Raw genomic sequence first — 23,187 nt, 5'->3', positions numbered from 1 at the left:
AGAGAGTCCAAGCCTGCAAAAACTTTCTCCTCCTGCTGCTTGGCCCCATGTCATGTGACCAGGAAGTGCGACTCCCTCTTCATTTCCCCTCCTGGCAGAGAGGAAACACTGTAGCAGAGAAAGGGGCGGAGGGGATCGGGGGAGGTGGGGGGGGTTTGGGCTCCGTGACGTCGGCAGTTAAAAATAACCGGCATATTTAAGGCGAACGAGGAATCCCGGAGCAGGCAGAGGCCGGACAGCCGGCGGCCCGGCGGGAGCTCCTTCGCTCTGCGACGTCCTGTAATGCCAACGGAAGCCACAGCGCTTAGTCAGTTAGACGTGACAGCACCTTGTGGTCCAGCATAAACCTCATTCATATGGCTCGCACATCAGACACAATGTGACAATTCACAAGTCATTCCACATTTTAATTGCACATTTCCTGGAATGTTTGCTTTAGTCACCCATGCACACACCAAGATGACAAAATACGATATGAAACATTTTACAGGCATCAGATAGAAAAACAAGCTCAAGAATGCGGATGTTAGCGTGCTAACGCTTGAAAACTAAAACAAACCGAATCCGTCTCCGAATAATCTTTATTCACAAACATGTATACACTATATACACTTTACATTTGTTTGAAGCTACCCACTTTTCACTTTTCAAGTGGGAAAAAGTATTGGAACGCAGTATGAAATTAATATTCGGTGGCATAACCCTAAATGCATCAAGCCTGCCCATTGACTTGGGCCCATTGACTTCACCAGACTGTTGCAATCTTCATTTGAAATGCTTTTCCTGGCCATTACAGCAGCTACTTTCAGTTCTTCTTTGTTTCTATAGGTTTCTCCCTTCAGCACCCTCCTCAGGTGGTAAAATGCATCCTCTATTGGGTTAAAGTCCAGGATTTAACTGCCAGTCAAAGATCTTCCACTTCTTTCACCCTGTTGAAGTACCTTTGTGGTGTTGCCAATCTGATTTGGGGTCTTTAGCTTGTTGTATGATGAAACTTCTCCCGATTAGTTTGGATGCAATTTTCTGTAAATTGCCGGACAAAGTGGTTTTGTGGACTTCAAAATTCAGTTTGCTGTGATCATCATGAGTTACATCATCAATGAAGCCTGTTCCAGAAGCAACCATGCAAGCCCAAGCCATGACATTACCTGCAACATGTTTCACGGATAAGCTTGTGTGTTTTGGATCATAAGCAGTTCCTTTCCATCTCCGTACATTGGCCTTTCCATCACTTTGGTAGAGGTTAATATTGGTCTCATCGGTCCTTAAAACTATGCTTGCAATGCAATCCTAATAAACAGCGATTCTAAGAGGGAGGTTGCACCGCCTAGTACTAGGGCCCTAATAATCAAGGTACAGCTACAATGCAATAAACGTAATAGTCATGTTTTTTTTTCTCATGTTTTACAGTGATTAATTTATCACCTGCCGGACAGGAGATTAAAAAAAATTAAATGCTTGACGCTGGGACACAAATAGAAAAAACAGATCACATTATGCCTTTGCCTTTAACTAACAACTTGGCAGCAAACTAATGGGTGTTTACAGCCTTTTTTTTAAAGCTTTAACTTAAAAAAAAAGACATTAGGTATTTTTATCATTAAAGTTAAAAGGGCTGTTAAGAGAATAACAACATGAGAAGATTTAACATAAAAGTTAAGTGAAGTAAGTGGACTGACTTTTTTTTTTTTTTTTTTACAACTGCTCTTTTTTTACATTTACAGGCATTTATCAAAAAAGTCAAATGAGCTGTTGAAGGAAGAAAGAACATAAGAAGTTAAATCGGAAGTTATGTAAAGTGAACTCAAAGCAGAAGGCACTACCAAACACTTAATTAAAAAAAAAAAATATGCCAGCTTCTTTTTGAACTTGTGTGTCTATAAAGAATCTATTGCAAGGAATGAATCTCCAACAACAAAAATTGCAGTATGCTTTTGTCAAGTATTATCAAACAACTTGCCATAAAAGTGTAAGGTAGACATTTTGTTTTTTTGACATTTTTACAGTTGTGTCTGCAGCATGAATCACCTTCACATTATGCTTTCATCATTAAAGTGTTTTATTGTTTTCATTAGTAGTGGTAAAAAATTAGATTGGAGATTTGACAATCTTTTTTACTTTAATGAGAATTAAAATGGCAACAGTTATACACTGCAATCGATTATTTCTAACGTATTTCCATTCATTTCCAATGAGGTTAAAAGTGTTTTATAATAGAAAAAAACAGTGAGTTTTTAATGAATGCTTCATTCCGTAAAGAGACTATTAAAAGCCATTTTGGCCATGTAAAAAAAAAATTTTTTTTAAATCATTTGCGCTTTTTCTTTTATTTTTTACTTTACACATCGTGGCGGAGGAGGCCTCTGTGAGGTAGCAACTCTGCTTTCACGAATTAGTGCAAGAATGACAACTATTTCTAATAATTACTGAGCGGCATCCGGGCCAGAGTGGCCCAACGCTCGCTTGAATATCTTCAGGCCTAATCTGCCGCGACTCAAATTTACTCGGTGACCACTAACACTGTTTACAGTTCACGAGCAAAAGCATTAGAGGGGAGCATTAGTATAATTGCTAACACCTGAGCTAACTTAATGTGATAAGACAGCACACGTGTCATGTCACAGCTAATGAATGGAAAATGTTACACCTCTTAACCGTCTGTTATTCATGCTGCTATAATAACAATAAAAACATAATAAAAGCCGCAATCAGTGATGAGCAGGATCTTGCACCCCATTTTTCATGGTGAATCCTGCAAATGATCATCCATTGTTGACGCCATCCTATCGACACATTAGACACTGGAGGCAAAAGAAGAAAAAAAATTGGCAATTTAGCGACTCCCATTTGTCTAGAAGTTCGTCAAATTATGAGCCCTGGTATTTGCCTAAAATGGCGGCCTCAAACCAAAATGGCGTATTTCCTGTTCAGTTCTGGGCATGGGTAACTTTCCAGGGGGCGCTATTGAGTAAGTTTTGAAAGGTCTTGTCGGGAACCCTAAAACAGGATACACGCTCTTGCCAAATTTGCAGAGGCTATTTAGGGGCCCAAATAAGAAGATTCAGTTGTCAGAAGAATAATTAATGCAATAATCAAAATTTAATAATACAGTAATGACCTCAATCCCTCCACATCTCGTTCCTGCGATGTGCTCTCGTCAGAGTGGTAAATTTACAGTCAATATTTGGCTTGTTGTGCTTTAAAATATGATTCATTCTGGGTGGGCTCCGGAATTCCAAGAGTTAGACAGAGCCGAGGCAACACAACAAGGAACGTAAATCATCCCGTTGATGATCTGAATCGGCATTTGCTCTTTGGGCCAATTGAGATTGTTGATACTGTAGTCATCTTGTTACAAGTAATTACGCCACAATTTTCCAGGATGAGGCCTCCGCTAAAGATCAAAATCCTCATTAAAATGCTATCTCCTTCTTTGGAATCAATGTCATTCAGAAAGCAGCTAACAATTTCATGTGAACTGACCTTATTGTTGGGTCCTGTTGAACAATTCAATGTTGCGACCGACGCCCAAAGACACTTGTCCGACGACTATTATCTTTATTATTATTTTTAAGGGTCGAACACAGTCCCGCCTGGGAAGTTGGTCCGATTTTAAAACAGTTTCTCCCACAAGAAATAATAGAATTAGTCTTCCATCATCATGACACCTTGACTTACACGGGTACATTTTAAAGCAATAATGCTAATACAGAGGTGTTAAGCCGTATAAATAATAAAAAACGTTCATGACAAAGGTGAAGCCTCTTACACACTGGCTTTATCTGGCCTTTTTACCGCCATCCTGTATATAAGTTGCCGAGATGGTAGGATACCCACCCATCTATCCACCTTTACAACCCATTTGCAGGTAAACTGGAGGCGGGCTACATCCTGGAATCACCGCCAGTCCATCGCAAGGCACAAAAAAGTCCAAAAAATAATAATGTGCTCACACACATTCACACCTCAAGTCAACTTAAAGTGGTAAACAACCCAAACATATATTTTTTCTAGAATATGTTGTATGCAAGCCTACTAGTTGAAACATGGCATTCTGATTAATATTGCATTTGTGGAATATAAGTTAAGCAGTAAAATCCACAATTTTTAGCCATCTCTGAGAGCGGCCATTTTGTCACTTCTGTCGACTAAGAATGACATCACAACTACTCAGGGCTCAGGTAACGACCAATCACAGCTCAGCTTCAGAAAACAGTACAGCCGTGATTGCTCATTACCTGAGCCCTGAGTAGTTGTGATGTCATTTTCAGTTAACAGAAGTGACAAAATGGCCACCCCCCCCCCAAAAGGCTAAAAACGGGTGGATTTTGCTGCTTAACTCATGTTCCACAAATGCAATATTAATCAGAATGCCATGTTTCAACTAGTGGGCCTGCTGGGAACAGATTCTTGAAAAAAATATGTTTGGGTTGATTTCCTTCTTTAAGAGTCTTCAAAGAACCTAACACGCATATTTTCGGAAAGTGGGAGGAAGCCTGAGTACCTGGAGATTCAAACCCAGGACCTCTCATCTGTGAGCTAGACATGCTGCTGGAAGTGGGGCCGGGAAACATTTACAGTCAACACTACTTTGTGTTGAAAGCAGTTGTTGCCATCATGCGTCCAATTATCTCAATGCGGGGAGTCGCAGTGGCTTTGTGATGTGCACAGCAATATATCACTTCAGACAAACATGATCTATTGATATGAACTGAACCACCCTAGTTGCCATACAAACAACGATGTCACTGAAATTTCTGTGCGCAGTCATTTCTCCTTGTCATAATACGGCTTGCTGAAGAAAAAGCCAAACCAAACCTAAAATTGCAGGGGTAACGTTTGACGTCACATATGACGATGGGTTTGAACTCTTAACTTTGGGGACATACAGTATTTTTCTCTGGAAAATTGTGCTTTATGTCACCGTTGCGTTCACAAGTAATTTTACTCAGTGGGACACACTAAGCCTCCATCATTGTGTTGAAAGGAGGACGGAAAACACAGCAAGACAGTGGTGTCATTTTCTCAGGCTTTATCTCTTTTCACTCTTTCCCCTCACCCCTGTGCTTCTTATTGCCATACAAAGCATGGATCATTTTCAAAAAAAGCATTATCTGGCCACATAAAGAAGCGGACTACAATGGCCATAGCCCACATTGAGCTGGTTTGGGGAGTATTGTCGGGGTAAAGCCATTGCGGTGTGTTTACAGCAGACATCCTAATGGGATGTTTAGACAGATTACCTAATAGATCACGTGTATCCCCGCGGGGTACGTTTTCTCTTCCATAAAGTGTTTCTTTCCCACCACTGTCTTGTGTATGTTGGCCAACAAAAAAAAAAGATGTGTGCACCCAGGTAATATTAAAAAGAAAAGAAAAAAAAAAACTACATTGACACTTCCAGTGTGTCCTGTTGGAATGACGGCATGTTTGTTGACATGCCCAACGGACAAGATCCTGATGCAAGCAGGATGAGCTGCGAAGACCTTTGTTTGCTCACAAAACTTGGCCAAGCATAATTGTGTCGCAAAGAGAGACTGTGTGTGAGTGTGTGTGTGTGTGAGAGAGAGCGAGCGAGCGAGAGAAAGAGGCTTGGTTAGCTCACTAACTCTGAGCAAACACAAGTACTACAAAACCAGTTCAAACGCAGCACTGCAAAGCGCTCGCAGCCATTGTGATAGCTCTCCGGGTGAGTGTTTCTCATGACAGATTTTCATAACTCGCAATTTGAGTTAGTCTCGTGTTTTTCAGGTAATGTTGAGTTAGTCTCGTGTTTCTCAGGTAATGGGAATTAGCAATTTTTCTTCTGGCACAGTATCGATACCCAAACAATATCATAGGTATCCAATGTTGAAGAAATGCTAATGACAACTTAGTCCATCATTGACTTTTTAAAGTGGAAGTCAACCCAGCAAAAATCTTTGGTTAAGAGTTTTCCCCTGATTTTCCCCAATATTTAATAATTTTGTTATTGTTGGAGGAAAGAGAGGTATCAGTAAAGGCTAGTGTTGATAATGTCAAACATCTATATCATGGCATGTCAAGTTCGCGTTGTCTGTTAAGTGGTGGGAAACAGCGGAGGAAGCGTTACGGTGGGGTGTTCGTCAAAGAAAATGTGCTGAAATGCTGCATTGATATATATTTTTTTTGTCCAATCAGATTTCAGCCTCTATTTGCTGCCATGTCACCTTCAACAATCAATAGTAGTGGCCCATGTATCAAAAACTATTCTGTATTTGCATACGAACTGTTTCTTTGACTAATGAGAGATGTAATTCATCTCACAGGGCCAGAGCGTTGGCCCTTGGTGGCGTCAGCATTTTCCCGCCCTCTGATTGGTTAGTCAGAGAAAACTTTTAACAGCCAACTTTGGCTATCAGAACACATCTGTATCTGCACACATTAATAATACATTCAATAAGAATCACTTCTCTCGTGCGTATGATGTTCTTTATGTTTGTTTGTTCCTGTCAGATAAATGTTGATTCTGAACTGTTCCAAATGAAGATGTGTTTGGCCAGGTGAATGGGCTTTTGTCCCCTCTGAAGGCAAGGGGGACAAATGCAACAGGTAGCCACGGCTTACGACCGAATTGCTAACACGGCGCTTAATGTAAACGTGTAAATACGGCAGCAAGTGACCTTCCGGACACAATAAACTAGTCTTCCGGTGAATAACTTTTTACAGGTCTTCAGCCACTTTTCACAGGACCAAGTGCACAGTGCGCATGGGTAACTGTTGCTAACACAAACAACGCGCAGCCGCCGCTCTTGTTTTGCACCCCGTTGCCGGGCAACGGGGTGGAGCCTCAGCAGGCGCTTTAAGAGGAACTGCTCCGCGCGCAGCTCCCAGTCCACACACAACAAGACGCGCTGCCACCGCTCCTTTTGCGCGTGGCCAGCGAGGGAATCCCCCCCCCCAACCCCCAGCCCCCAGAAACACGGCCGGCGCCTTAGTGTCTTCCCACAACAAAAATAATAACTAACCCACGCGTGAGGGACTTCTTCTTTCGCAGCATGTCTTGACACAGCGGAACGGCTACTTTTTACCCTTCTCATTTCTTCCAAGTTCGATCAGAACTTCTCGTGTATGAGGTGACTTTTTTTTTGTCTTAGGACCACCACCAAGGACTTACAACATCAGGACCAGCACTTTATTTTTTGTTTTTTCGTCTATATTTAGGCAGCCTACAAATGACGTCGAGATGGCTTTAGGAGGGACCTTGCTGCCATCCATTTCCACCTTCACCAGCCCCGCTGTCAAGACCAAAGCCATAGGAAGTGCCAACCTAGTGAGTACATGTCACCCAACTACTAACTTACCGGCACAAGTTACAACAATCTCCTATCGAGGGGTTGCACTTTTCTCATAAAAGTGTCTTTGTAAGGCAACTTTTCCATTTCAAGACCCAAAACGCAAAAGTAGTTCACTCACGGCAGCACAAACTCATTGAACTGTATCATACATTGATATAACACTAATGTATACATGGCTTAAATGGATTAGAATACCAATGGCAGTTTAGACAGCTCACTTATGGCCAACATGATTTTGTTTATGTCTCTGTAATAATTGATACACCAGTCTGTAGAAGCTCTTTAGCCCAAATGATGTTTTAGTGTTGTAGTAAAGCATAAACTTACTCAAATATGTATTGGCATACCACAGGTAAGTGTAATGTAGGCTGTATGTCACAGCTGACCCTAAAAAAAAAAAGTTTTTTTGTTTATGTAATAGATAATGCACATTATGTAGTAGCACTTTAACCAACATTGATATTTGTTATGCTATAATATATTGTTTTAAAGATATGTCATGACTCAAAGAGCCATTTGCCCCAAAAAGTTTGAATTAAATACTAACTACCGTTAGTATGTGGCCTGTACTGTAGTGTACACAATAAAACTGGACAGAAAACAACTAAGTGCAAACTTCTATCTTTGATTTAAGAAGCTTGACAAAGATAACACATTTGCCATTTGAACAGAGTGCTACCATTTATTTAGACATGCATTATTTGCTCCGAAATGTATTTTAGGGATTATTTAGCCACACCTAAAAATGAGTACTATAACATTTTGACATTGCAACTTTGTAAAATTCAAGATTAGATAAAACATTTTTTTTGTGGGAAAAACATCTCCCATGTTCTGGAATCAGATTGTTTCTAAAATAAAGATCAACTTGTATCAGAGTGGCAGTCAGTAACAGAAGAGTGAGGATCCAAAGCACACCGCATCCCGTGTCGGTGAGATGGATCTTAAACACTGCTTCTGGACACTAAACATATTGCGAAGGCAAGACTTTTTCCAAGTCATTACCCGCATCTCAAGACAATAGATTGTGCTTTTTGCAATTGGCGACATTCATGGCCTCCATAATTCGGACAGTCATTGACTACAAAGGATTTCCATCCAAATATATTTTTAAAATGTGGTTTTATTTACAATGATGGGGGCATACAATGTCTGTTATTCATGAATGATGAACGGCATCTTTCTTATGTGAAACCTCCTAAATTAAATCTGAAAGTCTGCTTTTCGTTGCCCGAGTACTTCAGGACCTAGCTGCACCGAAATCCAACTGGATGTACGAAGAACATTTTTGGATCTGAAAGAGTTTAAGTTAGACACCTTGGATTCAAATGATCAGCACGATTAAGTAGTAAAATCTACCTTCAAGGACAGCAAATGACCCAAAATGAAGTCTTGAGGAGAAGTTCCATCACAATCAGATGAATTTTCGAGACTTAGACTCTGAGGAAATGGGGCATTATTGCACTTTTGGGGGGTACAATGACTTGCTCCATGGATTTGGACCAGCTACCTATACCTCCGGAGATGAACTTTTAGTGTGAAAAAGATGATTGCTGTACCATAAAGGTACAATTGCTTATCCCAAAGTCATGAATGCCCCGGCAACTAACATCTATCTAGAAAGCTGGGTGAGACTCTCATCTATTTATAGACTCGGAACATTTAAACACCTGCCAGTTTGACACCTTAGAGTCATAGAAAAGGTAGATTGTCATACTTTAGGGGGTAAAGTGTCTTGTGCCATGATAACATACCATCAAACTACCTTTAGAGATAGCTGTCCAAAACAAATTTGATATATTTTTAGACGTGGAACCTTGAAACCAGTTTAGTTTTAGACTTTTGACTCTCAGGAAAAGGTAGACTGTTGTACTTTAGAGGTACAAATGGCTAGTTCCTAACGTAAAACACTTTTTTTTGGTAAACTTGATACTCGACCTTTACAGCTCAGGAACTGGTTTGATTCAAGGAAAGGGCTGACCAAGCTACCTTGGAGTCGAGCTATCGGCTCCTTACCTTAAGGGATCCCACTTGTTTCTGAATCTTGTCAATAACTAAAAGGCTGATGTCAACTGGTGCACTATGCCGATCATTAATGCCTCTGAAAATTTCCTCTAGAGATGGAAGGAGGAGCTGTCCCATCTTAAGAGACTCGGTGTGCCAACCGGAAGCTCGGACCCTGACCATCCAACTGCCACCTGCATCACTAGCCCCAGCATGTCCAAGAAAGACCCCGAGCCAGACCTGGACTTGGACTATGACTTCATTCTGTCCAACTCCATGCTCCAGCAGCAGCAGCAGCAGCAGCAGCAACAGCAGCAGGACGACGTTATGGCGTGCGGTTCCGTCCACGCCCTTCCGCCCAGCTCGCCCGGTTCCTTCTCCTCCTCGTACCCCTTGTTGCCGTCCCCACAGAGCTCAGCCGAGTTGCTCTACACCATTCCAGACATCAGTGACGTCTCGCCGTCCGGGGGCTTTGTGGCGGAGCTCATGAGACCCGAACTGGACCCGGCGTACCTCCACCCCACCAGCCTGCACGGCAAGTTTGTGGTCAAGACCACAGTGGACCTGGGGGAGTACAACCCCAAGGCTTGCGTTAACGCTGCGTCAGACCGCCCCCCTTCACGGGCCTCGCCGCCCTTTCCATGCCACCGGATAAAGCAGGAGGCCCCCAGTAACTGTACCATCTCGCAGCCAATGGACCTGCACCGGCAGCGGCCCGGCCACCTAGAGCTGCACGGCTTCCCCGCAAACGGGGGGCGCTCCGCCATGACGGGCGGCGGACGCCTGTCCTCATCCTCGTCGCTCTCCCCGGATCACCCCCTGAGCCGCGAGCACCAGGTGTTGGGCCACCCTCACGCTCAGATTCCTCTACCTCCCCACGGATACCACCACGGCTCACCGCAGGGATACACCGCCTACCCTGCCATGCAGCAGTACCAAGGTAGCGGGTCACGCCATGTTCAACATCCGCGCATTAGTCGGGAGAAAAGAGACACAGACAGTAACAAAGACCAGATTGTCAAAAGAAATCTTTTTTTAAATAGGGCCTATACAACATGGTGGGTTGTAATTATAGCCTAAAACAAGCGCTTGAAAGGGATTAAAACCGACATCCCACGGCCTTGGACGCAAAACCGTCTCTTAATCTCTTAATCGTAGAGTTGCAGAAACCAGACCAGATGTGAAGCAAATGAAACGTATTGTTTTTCTTGTATGACTATGACTTGTTTTTCCACTGGGTGTCTCCGCAGTTATTACAGCACCTTGTATCCAAATCCCCCCAAAACCGTGACGCTTCCCTCTTTTTTTACGCAGACCCCCTCGGTGACTGCTTGCCAGAGGAGCCCAAGCCCAAACGTGGGCGGCGCTCGTGGCCCCGGAAACGCGTCGCCACGCACACGTGCGACTACGTCGGCTGCGGGAAGACGTACACCAAGAGCTCGCATCTCAAAGCGCATCATCGTACGCACACAGGTAACCAGTCAAACGTTTAGTACTTCTCGCATGCTTTTACAACACCACAGTCGTATTATACCTGTACAGTATGCAGGCTTAAAATGATGATTTTTAAATCCCATGAAGAGATACAAGAGGGAAATGAGTGATTTCAAGCACTTCAAACAATTCAAGTTTCAATCACAGTGTATTATTCTCTATACAGTTTGTCCAATAAAGTAGCAAACACCTCCAAATGTTGACTTTTAAAAATCTTGATCAGAAACACAAATACAATTTAATTTTATTGTTTTTCTGAGGAAAAAAGGAGAAACATGCTTTTCATTGGACAGCGACAATTTACACTCTGCATATAACTAATATTGTACTATATGAAATATATACAGAGATGACTAATTCTTATGATTTTGGTTTGGAATAAATACTGTATCTCGTCGCTGTCTTGCGGAAAACACTAATGTCATTTGTAATTTTGTAAATCATTTTTATGTCAATGGGTTTCCGTATTACAGACATCCCATTAATGTAAAAATTAGGAAGAATGACAAAATTGGACATACGTGATATACACAGGACAGCGATGATATACTGCATACAAGCAGTAGATATTACTGGTTGCAAGTGTTTTATCCAAAACAGAAACACTTTGAGCCCTGACAGTTCATTTTCAAGTTTGCCAATAAACCACTTGTATTTTTATGGTGTGTAGTGTACCAACAAAGGTTTATTTATATTAGGCTCCAAACAAAGACTATTTTGTTTTGTAATTGCAGAGAGGAAATTAAATGGAAATTTTCTGGTTAACAACAACAACAAAACATTTTAAGCACTTCAAACTCAGAAAATATATTTAAAAAAAGGAAGCGCTTTTAAAAGTCTTAAACCAAGTTGTTTCTATAGGACATCATGTGAAGTAAATTAATTTGTACGATTGTCATTATAAACCTTTATGAAATAATATTTTAACATTCTTGACTTCCATACAACTGTAAAAATACGGTAACACCCTCAACAAATTAAAAAAAAAAAAAAATGCAACTCCTTACCCTTTGAAAGCACCTGTCAGAATGGTGTGGGAACAGGACTTTTGCAGGGCGATCCTGCCACCCAGTGGCATTTTGTAGCTATTGCTACAGCTGAAACAACAGAGTAGAATTTGTATTTGTAGTCTATTTGTGTACGTAATACAATTACATTTTAGACTTTTCCTCCCTCTAATTTGTGGAGTTCAAAACATCTTTCATTTTGAAAGCAATTTCTTTGAGGTTTTAATGATCCTGAAAGCAATAACAGCACATGTATTCTCTAATTAATGCAGAGATGTCCAAACCTTTTCCACTAAGCACTATGTACAGATGTATGTACAGAAATGGAAGATGAAAGTGAAACATGCTAAAACCAATTCAATATGCTGTAGTTCAACATGTGCATTCTGTGTGTGTGTGTATATATATATATATATATATATATATATATATATATATATATATATATATATATATATATATATATATATATATATATAATTTATTAGTTATTTATTTTAAATCCAGAAATAGGCAAATCTGTGGGTGCCGAACTGCAAAGTGCAGGGGTCCATTTTATTCGGATGACATCTCAACTGATACATTCAAATTTTAATTTTTAAAAATAAGACGGTCTGATACCTTGTAATATTCAACTCTCTTGTGAGTGATCTAAATAAAACAATAAGAATTAAAAGCAAGGATGGATATATTGTAATCTTGTTTTATTTTTTTTTACATATGGTTAAACATAATTTAAAAATTGTGTGGTATTATGTAACATAAGTCATTAATGGTGTAGTCGTACACTTGCACAGTTGTGTTTGGACATCGTGGCGGCGGCTCCCGCTCATTGACGGTGTCAGTGCGTGCCTTGCGACTGGCTGGCAACCAGTTCACGTGGAGTCTGCCTTTTGCCTACTCAGCTGGGATAGACTCCCGCGACCCTATACAGGATAAGTGGTGTGGAAGATGACACATCATGTAACAGTCAACATTTTGTATTTGTTTTTTTAAATAAAAAGTGAGATCTTTCAACGTTCAACTTTCCCCCCTAAAAATATTCAAACCATGTGATATCTTGTAACATTCTACTTTTTTACATTTTAAATTCAAACATTTAAATACTAAAAACATTGTAATTTATAATTAGAAAATTGTGTGACAACAGTCAACTTAAAAAAAAAGTTAAACATTTGACTTCTCAGTGCAGAACATAGGAAAATACAATTGCATTATTCTTTTTAATTTAATAACTTTTTAAATGAAAAGATGTCTTTTTTTCGATTAAAAAACATTTTAACTAAATTTCTCTTTCTTTCTTTCACAGTGTGCTATCATGAACACTTTTTTTTTTTTTACATAAATGTTATAACATTCAACATTTTAACTTGTTCTTGTAACCTGATGCATGTTTAATTTTATTATTTTGAATATGCTACACAGAAAACATCCTGCGGGCCGGGCCATAAATGCCTTGTGGGGCTGAAATTTTGACACCCCTAATAAAATCTGTTCTCCACTGACTTCCATTTTGTGTATCCCTCCCGCCAACTAGGAGAGAAGCCTTACCATTGTGACTGGGAGGGCTGCGGCTGGAAATTCGCACGCTCTGACGAGCTGACGCGCCACTACAGGAAGCACACAGGCCACCGACCATTCCAGTGCCAGAAGTGTGACAGGGCCTTCTCCAGATCGGACCACCTGGCCCTCCACATGAAGAGACACTTGTGAGGAGGGAACTGCAAAAAAATAAAAATAAACACCACACATTCAAATGACATGCTGTGGCATTCACAGCTAAATGCATTCAAGACGAGACCTGCGAGCGTGGGTCAGAATGGGACCAAAAACTGGAAGTCAACTTTATTTATGTGACCAAACTCAAAGAGGACCAGCAACTGGAATCTCACATTGAAAATCTCCAGTGGCCTTCATTAAATCGCCAACGACACTGTATTAATAATGCATAGCTATATTTATACATATTCACATTTCACCTGTCACTTCAGGTACAATGTTAATTAATTTATATCGACCGGTGCTCAGTGATTTTGCCCAAAAAGGTACCAAAGAAGCAGTGACAAAGTGCCATACATCTAGTGTTTCCCCTCTTCCACACTCAATAATCAGGTATTAGAGCGGTGAAGGCAATCTGAAAATGCACTGCAAGTTGCATAGTGCAATAATTTATAAGGAAACTTTCATATTTTTATAATGGAACGAGTGACTCTGAACAAAAAAAAGGGTTGTTGTTTTGTTTTTCTATAGCCCAAATAAAAAATGTAATATAATCTTGAACTTTGTACATTTGTAGATAAAAAAAAAATACTTTGTTATCATGAAATGTTTTGTATTTTACGTAATAATAAAATGTATTTCAAATAAGGAAACAGTGGAATTTTTTTTTTCAGAGCAAAATGAATTACTTCTATAAAAAAAGACAAAAATGAGCAGGGCGCCTGAACTTTAATACACTGCATTCAACAAATACGTAGACTATAGTGTATGAGTGAGTAATTCTGGCCTTCGAGGGCCGGTGTCCTGCCCGTTTTCCATCTGTCCCTGCTGCAACACACCTGATTCAAATGATCACATCATCAGCAAGGTTTGCAGAAGCTGGATAATGATCCTGATCATTTGAATCAGGTGGGTTGCACCAGGGTGACATGAAGGATACCTCGAGGGCCCGGAATTGTCCGTCCCTGCTATAGTAGAAGCACTGGTTTGGCCTCTTGACTTTTCCTAATTCGGTGTATATTTAATTCCCATGGTGCAATTTTATGGTATTAATATAAAAATAGTTATGAGCCATTACTTCTATAACTATGGCTTCCCAGTCAATTCGACAGCTCGACTTAATCATGCGCATGTCACGCTGGGACGGTGCTGCCGGGTTTCTACAGCAACTAGTGGTTGCATTGAGAAACGCAGTTGCTCACCATGATCGATAAAATAAATAATAAAGAAAGAAAATCTTAAAGTAGAGGATGTGTTACATCTGGTTCAAAACATTGAGAAGTCTGAGGATAAATTGCTCGTATGGCACACAGCGAGTCAGAGTAAAAAAAGTCCCTCTGGCGAGGAGGATGAGGAGCCGTGTCATGTGTGGTAAAATAGGCTGTTAGATGTGATAGCCATGGCGTTGTGGGTAGTGCATGCCAGTCGACATAAATGAGCTTATGTGGTGCTTGTTGACATACAACATGTGTACGTGTGCAAGTGTAATTGTCCAGTTGGGGGAAAAAAAAAAAAAAAAAAAAGCATTCCGGGTTGTGCTCTGCATGGAGTTGTTTTGTGTGCCGTACTTACCATTTACTTCCTGTTCTTCTAAGTGAAGTGCAGTTAAGCCGTTTGCAACACGCGTCTCTGTTCGTTCGGCTCCAAACCAGCCGTATTTTATAACCGGTGACCCGCACACAGCGCGAGAGTCGCACCGGACAATAGCGCTCCAACTGTTTCTCATTCATTTATATGACATAATTTACATTAAAAGATACACACAACAGAATTGCAATGAACAAAATATTTCTATTAGGCGCTCCAGCAGCGAGTAATAATAATTTTAGTCTACATCATTGTCAAAGCGCAACAGAGCGCATTCTGTAAAAATGACGGTGCTCGTAGTTCTAATAGTTTCAAAATCTTGGTAGTCCTAGTAAGACCTGGCATGTATATTATATATCATATATATTAATCAGAATACCTTGTTTCACCTAGCCTGCATAGAACAAATTTTTGATAAAAAAAATACGCTTGGGTTGACTCCCCCTTTAAAGACATCTATTTTCACTAATGTTACATTGAAATAAATGTTACTAAAAATGTCATGTCTACAGTCGCCATTAAAGTCCAGCGATTTATTTTTAATTTTTTTTTTAATAAAAAATAATGTTACTAGTGACAGTAAGTGAATTGAAAATGTATAGCCCTTGCAAAGTGAGCACATGAGCTGCAACAATAAAGTAAATGTTAAAAGTATATGTTCATTATAGTCTATACACTTGGGATACATAATGGTTACAGTTTATTGCTCAATACCACTAAAATGGAATACGAGCTGAACATATTCTCATATTGCAGCTATCAATACTTTTACACATACATTTCTATTCAAATGTGTATTTTTTTATTCACAACAGTTATAATTTTTTTTATTCTTAAGCAACAGATCACAAAGCGCAGACCACCAAGTTACTGCTGCTTGGACTCCAGTTTTGAGAACCGTTGCTTTCGTCAATACACTTCAAAAATGTCCAACACCCTTATTAAAGATGTTTTAAAAGTACCGACCTAAATCAATAGACACATTTAGTGACTCACCAGCAAGCTCTGCGTCGTAGTCTCTGTTGCCCTCTGTTGGTACTTTTGTGAAATCACAGCACTGCGGGCTCATAACACTCATGCATTTGGCACATAAAGAACATGTTGCTTCTTGACAACAGGTAGGCGGGGCGCAGCGGTGTCAGTAAAACATATAAAAATAATCTGAAATAGTCACAAATAGGTTAAATAGTTGCAATACACAGGGAATACGCAGTAGAGCATATGGCATTTATTTAAGATTAAAACACAAGTCTATTATTATGTGTGTAAAGCACATAACTTCAGCTGGTTCACATGCTGATAAGGTTTGTGTGGTGGTGGTGGGGGCCAGAGGGGGTCCAACAACAAAGATGACATTATCAAAACATAGGTTACATTTTTCAAAAAAATTAGAAAAAAATAAGACATTGGGTATGTGAAGTTTTCAGGCATTTTAAACCGTGCTGATTCCTTTAAACAGAAAAATTGGTGTCATTATTTGAAAAGAAAAGAAAACTAATCACAACGAATCAACATAGTGGTGAATGAACTCATTTTTCGGGGATGAGGCTGTGTAAATGGCAATCAAACATATGAAATAAAACAAAAACGAAAGTTGGTCATCTCTCAATCGTCATCAAAATTCTGCTGTAAAAGGAAGTTGGCGGCCAAATTCTCATTCTTCTCGCATGCGAAGTAAGCTTGTATGACCATTCCCTCGGGAAAGCCTAACGCTTTTAACTGCAACACACAAAAACGGGATATGCACTAATTAGATGCACACGCGCATTGTGGAACCTCCAAAGTGGAACAATGCTTTCTGTCAAGCTTCAAGAATTACAATTTGTAGTTGCTTTCCAAATTTGGAGGTTCCTCTGAATGGTATTCCCGAACAAACGTGCATGGGGTTTGCCCCGTGTTCTCACCCTTTCGATGGCTTCCTTCTCCTGCGGGGTGACCTGGATGTAGCTCATGTTGCTGCTGCTCTGCGAGTCACCCGGCGCACTTCCAGGGCCCCCGGAGTCGTGGGCCATGGGCCCGGGTGACTCGGGAAGAGGCTCATTTAGCATCTGAATGAAGTGCTCCTGATGGTTGCTGATCTCCTGCAGCGGGGGAAATGAAATTCATTTTCATTTGTGATGCCACCTCTCAAACCAGGAAAAGGGTACTGGGAACGATAGAGCAGGAAATGGATCTTAATGTGATATAGGTGATGGTTTGTCATAGTATAAACAGTGATTCACAATTTTTTATTTTAATGACCGTTAAGAGCTTTCTCTAGCTTTTGGGGTGTTTTTTTTTTTAACTGATCCATTGCCATTGATGAATGTACTTGTCTTTTAATTTACTTGCCAGCCATTCAATCCGAGGAATTTATATATATTTTTTCAGTTTTTTTCAAACGTTAGGGTAAAAGAGGGTCTGAAAATGTCTGGGAGTGAATTAGTTCATTAGTCCAGAGAAAAGGTGTTTCTCTGATGGCAAAGTGTAACCACATACATAGAAACAGAACAGTTGAATTATCGCCATTAAATAGCAGACATGCCTTGGTTAATTAGGTATTATACTGCCTTATACAACAACTTGAGTAGGCCTAATATTTATCTGCGGATTTGGAATGAAATGCATGACAAACACAGTACATCAATACAGGTAATAGTAAAATTTTGAGTTGGGTCATTTGTGAGAAAAAAACAAAATTAGTTCTTACACAATGTTGTTTTTTTGTTCAACAGTTTTTGCCATCCTTGAATGCTATTTTTTACATAAGTGAGCCCTTTGCACTGGAAACAAAATACAGTATGTGGTTATTTTAATGTTTGCTTCAAATACTTTGTTGGGTTAGTTAAGTGGATCTTTTATACATGCACTGAAAAATGTCTTTAAAAAATTGTTCTTAAAAAAAAAGAAAAATGAAAAAGGTTAATTAAGAGCGCGTATTTTGCACGACTGCACGTATTTTGACCATATTCAAAATAACATTTTTGTCATGCATCTGGTTAAGAAGTGTGTGGTCCTATGCGGCCCGCGAGTAGCAATGATGAAAAATTGTGGCCTCCTCCAGCTTTTAAGTTGCCCATCCCTTGTTTAGCGGAGAAGGGGGTTAAAAGATTGCATGTGTCGTATGAATTAGGGTCTGCGCTTACCTGCAGCAGCTCTGGATTTTCCCTACCAATCTCTTGTAGCAGAGCAGGAAGCAGCGAGGCATTCTGCTGGATCAGGTGCCGCATCATGTGGAACTGAGGCTGATTCCGTAAAAAACTCAATGGATTATCTGCCAGAACAACCACATTGCCAACCCATTATGTTTGGATTTAACATGAAGCCATTGCTCCTGCAGCTTGAGCTACCTGTACCCTGTGAGGTCCCCGTGTTGTCTGGGTCATTTAGATCGCCCGTGGGTCCGGCTGGAGCTCCACTCAACGCCGTGTCGGACCCCCTGGCCTGGACCTGGTCCCTGCCTGGAATACCCTGAAGAAAGAATCATGCCATGTTTGAAATCTAATCTGTACAAGGTTCAGCAAGACATCGGACATACTTCTCTGATGCTTTCAACACAAGAGTTAAGTGAATGCCTGGTTTTAAAACTTCACACCCTTGTCCTGGTATTGCAGAATACATTGAAACACATGCATTGTTCTGCCTTTATAACAGTTCTGACACTGCCTCCACAAGGCAGAAAACATATATCCCTCCCCACCATTCTTATTTTTAAAGAACAGTTGCACTGGAAAAAATGTGCAAAACCAGCGGTCAACTTATTGTCCACCCCCAATCCAAATCTGTGCCATTTCTACAATAACTGAAAAATTCCAGGTCAACTTAATACGAAAATTACAAATATAGCCGTTGTTCTATGAACCATGAATGCCGCCAGAGCGTTTTGCAACCCAGAAATTTTGTGTTCACTTAAGAATATTCTGTTGGAACCGAACTGCTGGTGACACCGGAATTTATACCAGTTCCGGGGCATCGGTGACATTTTTGCTATGCATACCCGAACCGTGTATGCACGATTCGGAACAGGAAGTAAAAGCCGGGAAAAGTGCAGGCTTTCAGGTAACATGAGGGTGCTTGACACACATATATTATCCCGCTATCCTGTTACAACTGTAACATTACTTCTGAAGGTGGAAAAATTTGTGGGTCAACTTGTCTCACATGACTCCGTGTTGCTACTGTTTAGTACAGACCAACGACTCAAATGAAAAGTGCAGAAAAATGCCCGATTCTCAAACGGTATAAAAGGGCCTTTACAGACATACAGTATACTGTGTATTACCTCCAAAGGGAGGAAACTGCAGGTTGACTTTTCCCCTGTTCAGTGTTGGTGCTGTTTATATGGAACAGCAACACAGAAAATAAGGAAAAAAATTGAAAACTTTTACAGCGAGTTTAAAGGTGACCTGAGACACAGACGGGGTCCAAATTCTACTACAGCTGAAACAAGCTCCACATGCGGAAATTAATCCTGCACACAATTCCCAGCAGTGCTGCTTTAAACAACAGTTTAACACAGAAGAAAGGAGCAAAAATGCCCACTTTTACAGACAGTACAAATGGTACTTACCATAAACACATCTTATACCTCTAATACTACCGCCAAAGGCGGAAAAATTGCCTTGTCGACAGACTGTCAGGTCTTACTGAGAGCAGGTACTCCACGGCTCGGTCGGGGTTGTTGAAGCTGGCTCTCAGTGCCTCCACAACCTGCTCCCTCTCATAGCCCATCAGCATCATCTCTGTCACCATGGCGTCATACGATGCGCCAGTCACTGCAATGCCAACATAGAGCACTTTGGTGGTTGGCTCAAACGTTCAGGAAAACACATCTTAAATGTTGTCTATATTTTGAGACATGGATAATGCCTGACGTCAGCATGCTTCACTAAACCTACTTTCAGCCATCAACTGATTAACTTTGTATCGCTCTTCTGTACAAAGTTTCAGTGTCACGACAGTTGTAGATGAGCGCCAGTAGTAATAGTACTTCCTGTTTTTGTTCTTTGTTGGAACTCTCACCCCGGTCTGGTATTGACCATCCTTTTGCTAACAACGGACCTTGATTTGTCTCTTCCCGTGACAGGTGTCATGCATTTGAGTCCATCTGTTGGTACCGTTTGGAAAGATTGATCACTGAGTGAAGATGTGGACTTTTCACGCTAGCCGCTACCTACAGTACATTGCTTGTTTGAGAGGAAATACCTGAACCTGGTACTAACCAACTTTTGGTGAAATTTGACATTATGGACTGAGTGAATGTATAGATTGTTTAGCAATGAAATTTTAGCCTACTGTCTATTGGAAATATTACTGAAATAAACATAAGCAAAGAATACTTATTTTGCTGAATTTTGACCAAATAAACTTTCGTTTGGATCTGCTGCGACTGAAATTGTGCCTTTCTAATGTATCTGTTTGCGCTGTTTGCAAAGGAGCAGTGGGAGGAAAAAAATACTTTGATTTGCTTTTGAGTCTGTACAGGTTCTGATGACTCTGTTAAGTTTCTTGGACAAGCTTGACACTCTGTTTCAAAAGGTACGAGTGTTACATGTGTTATGTGCTACATTTACTGTGTTAGAGTACATTAGTGGATGATTTTATTTTAAACTTGCGTGACTTTGATGGTGACAGTTTGGACTTTTGGCTTTCACTGCGACTTTTATCTCAATTCCAAACAAAATAAACATCTGCCAGCATCACATTACATATTGTGTTCATCTTTCAAAGAATAACAGCCTTACCAACATTTGAACCCGCCTCGTCCATTAAGTTGCCGAAGGTCTCCCAGATCCTGCAAAAGAAAGCAAACTAGCGTGAGTCAGGATCGTAAATGCCAGAAAATACAGGACATTACTGCTATTTTCACACAGTTACCCTGTTGATGGAGGCACCGGGTCAGCAGTGGTGACGGCAGCTGAAGCTGCAGCAGCAGCAAGAGGTCGCCTTGCTTCGGCTTGTCCGTCCGCAGGAAGTCGCTCGGTTGGATTGTGCGAGGCGGACGATGGCGTCGGAGGAGGCGCAGTGCCTGCTGTTGATGTGGCTGTTGATGGCTGAGATGCAGACGGGGGCTTTTTAGGCTTTATTGGAACACAAAAACACAACATTAACGTCGGTTACATCCATCTATTTCTATTCTTCTTGTTTTCATTAGAGGCACGGTGGAGCAGAAGCCTATCCCAGCTGACTATGGGAAGAGGAGGGATCCCAGACAATCATGGGGCACGAAACAGCTATTCAAACAAATGGAAAATCTCTTAAGCATATTCATGGAACCTAACATGCATGTTATTGGAATATGGCAGGAAGCTGGAGTAGAGAAAAAAATACACCATGCTGCACACTGATTAATATCTAATTATTTATTACTATTAAGTTGTGACAAAAAAAGAAAAACAAAGGTGATACCTTTGTCACCATGACGACCACAAAGTTCTTTTCATCAATTTTATATTCTTTGAGGACGGAGTCATCGCTGAGGATTTTACCTGGAGGGCAAAATGTAAATATAAATGAATATAATTTCAACCAAATTGGAAAAAAAAAAAAAACTTCACTCTAATGTGTTCTTGGGGACTCTTGACACACGTATTGCACTGTACAGTGGTGCCTTGAAATACAAGTGACCCAACTTCTGAGTTGTTGGAGATTTTGAGATAAAAAAAAATGTCTAAAAAATTATCTTTTGCTTTGACTTGCAAGAAAAAAAATTTAGAAACCAGCACAGTATGGTAGCAGTGAACTTCGCCTCACTTTACAACAAACATTTGTTAAAAAAAGAGCCTTCAAGCTTTAGTTATGAGCATGGTCAGTCAGGGAATGAATTAAACTTCTATCTCAAGGCATAACTGTATATTGAGAACACACTATTAATTGGTTTTGAAGCATAACAACAACCAATACATTCATTTTAGACACTAAGTGGTACAAAATATTGTGTTAAAATAGAATACAGTACCAGCATAGATGAGTTTCTGCCCAGCAACAGGAAAATTGTCCTTCCCTTTCTCTTGTTCAATCTTCTCTTTTAATGTTACCACCTTTAACCGAAACATAACACATTAAATTATCATTGTACTCTTTTGTACAATAGTATATGCCCAGCAGCCACAAGATTAGGTACAGCTACACACATTTAAAGGCATCCAAGGTCCAAAGTGTACTTTGTAGCCATAAAATGAAGCTGAAGACTCATTTAACGATGCAGTCGTTGAACCTAAAACTAAGTTGAAGTCACTCTACCAGGATGTTATCGAGGTCTCTTGGCATCAAGCCCCTTTAAGACGTTTATAAAATATTTATAAACTAAAGCTGAGTGCAGAACTGCATTAAATAGTCGTTTGAAACATAACGTTAAGTAATAAGCACATTATGGCGAGCAGTTGGGTTTTAATTCACATTGTAAAATAGTACTGAGCTATATGGCTAGACAGTGATATGATTTTTCACTCAGAAGAAACATAATCGTGACTATCGCTTCACATGAAACGTAAATTGTATAAATTCTCAAAGGCCTGACACAGACACTATAAGCTTTTTGAACCATTCAGAGGGGGTTTACACAAAATGGTTACACAAATAGTCTTGCTTCCAGCCTCCCGCCCCCTCCTGCTCGCATGATATGATTTTTTTTACACTCCTACCGTCTCCTCCTCGTCGATGTCGATTTTGAACGTCTGCTGTTGTAAAGTTTTCAAAGTGATCTGCATTATGGCGGTGTCGTTATATCCACAGACACGGTGCAAAGGCGATATATTAAACTTGTAGGACTCTGTGATGCTTTCGCTGTCACATTACAAACTGTCAGCCGCCATGACGCTTTTGCGCCGCTCTTCTTCTACGGATTATGCTTTCTTCTTCTATGGTTTTCAATGTCAATTTAAATTTTAAATTAAGTCTACGTATTTACAATAAAAACAAACACGCGAATAAAATCAATTAAGAATCATTAGTATACGCGATTACATATATGTATATATATATATGTTTGTTTTTTTCAAATAAAACGTTTAACGTGTTCGTTTTATTCAATTGTCTGGATGTTTTTTTGTTTTTGTTTTAATTGATGGGTTGTTGCGTTC

The 23,187-nt window shown here is 40.3% G+C and overlaps 2 protein-coding genes across 3 annotated transcripts; one reads left to right on the top strand and one right to left on the bottom strand.

Moving 5' to 3' along the window:
- The first annotated feature begins 6,873 nt into the window (after positions 1-6,873).
- On the top strand, positions 6,874-14,193 carry klf4 (Kruppel like factor 4). Its single transcript, XM_086054363.1, has 5 exons — positions 6,874-7,094; positions 7,183-7,291; positions 9,435-10,260; positions 10,635-10,793; positions 13,359-14,193. Exons 1-5 carry the CDS (start codon positions 7,090-7,092, stop codon positions 13,532-13,534), a joined length of 1,275 nt encoding a protein of 424 aa, XP_085910489.1. The 5' UTR covers positions 6,874-7,089; the 3' UTR covers positions 13,535-14,193.
- Positions 14,194-16,340: 2,147 nt separating this feature from the next.
- Positions 16,341-22,967, bottom strand: rad23b (RAD23 homolog B, nucleotide excision repair protein). Of its 2 annotated transcripts, none has more exons than XM_086054172.1 (10): positions 22,750-22,967; positions 22,065-22,146; positions 21,515-21,594; positions 20,984-21,186; positions 20,851-20,900; positions 19,754-19,881; positions 18,463-18,577; positions 18,253-18,380; positions 17,032-17,208; positions 16,341-16,846 (listed from the first exon to the last, which is right to left on the bottom strand). In XM_086054172.1, the coding sequence occupies exons 1-10, from the start codon at positions 22,813-22,815 to the stop codon at positions 16,733-16,735; spliced, it is 1,143 nt and encodes a 380-aa protein (XP_085910298.1). In that variant the 5' UTR covers positions 22,816-22,967; the 3' UTR covers positions 16,341-16,732. The 2 variants fall into 2 exon arrangements, with proteins under 2 accessions (XP_085910298.1, XP_085910297.1); XM_086054171.1 differs by having other exon boundaries at positions 18,457-18,577; positions 22,750-22,965.
- Positions 22,968-23,187: the final 220 nt, after the last annotated feature.

This window comes from Filicampus tigris, chromosome 15, assembly GCF_054856515.1.
Source record: "Filicampus tigris isolate MCC_2025a chromosome 15, RoL_Ftig_1.0, whole genome shotgun sequence".
Taxonomy (NCBI): Eukaryota; Metazoa; Chordata; class Actinopteri; order Syngnathiformes; family Syngnathidae; genus Filicampus; species Filicampus tigris.
Note: the sequence above shows the minus strand (reverse complement) of the source record. Positions and strands in the feature narration are given on the sequence as shown.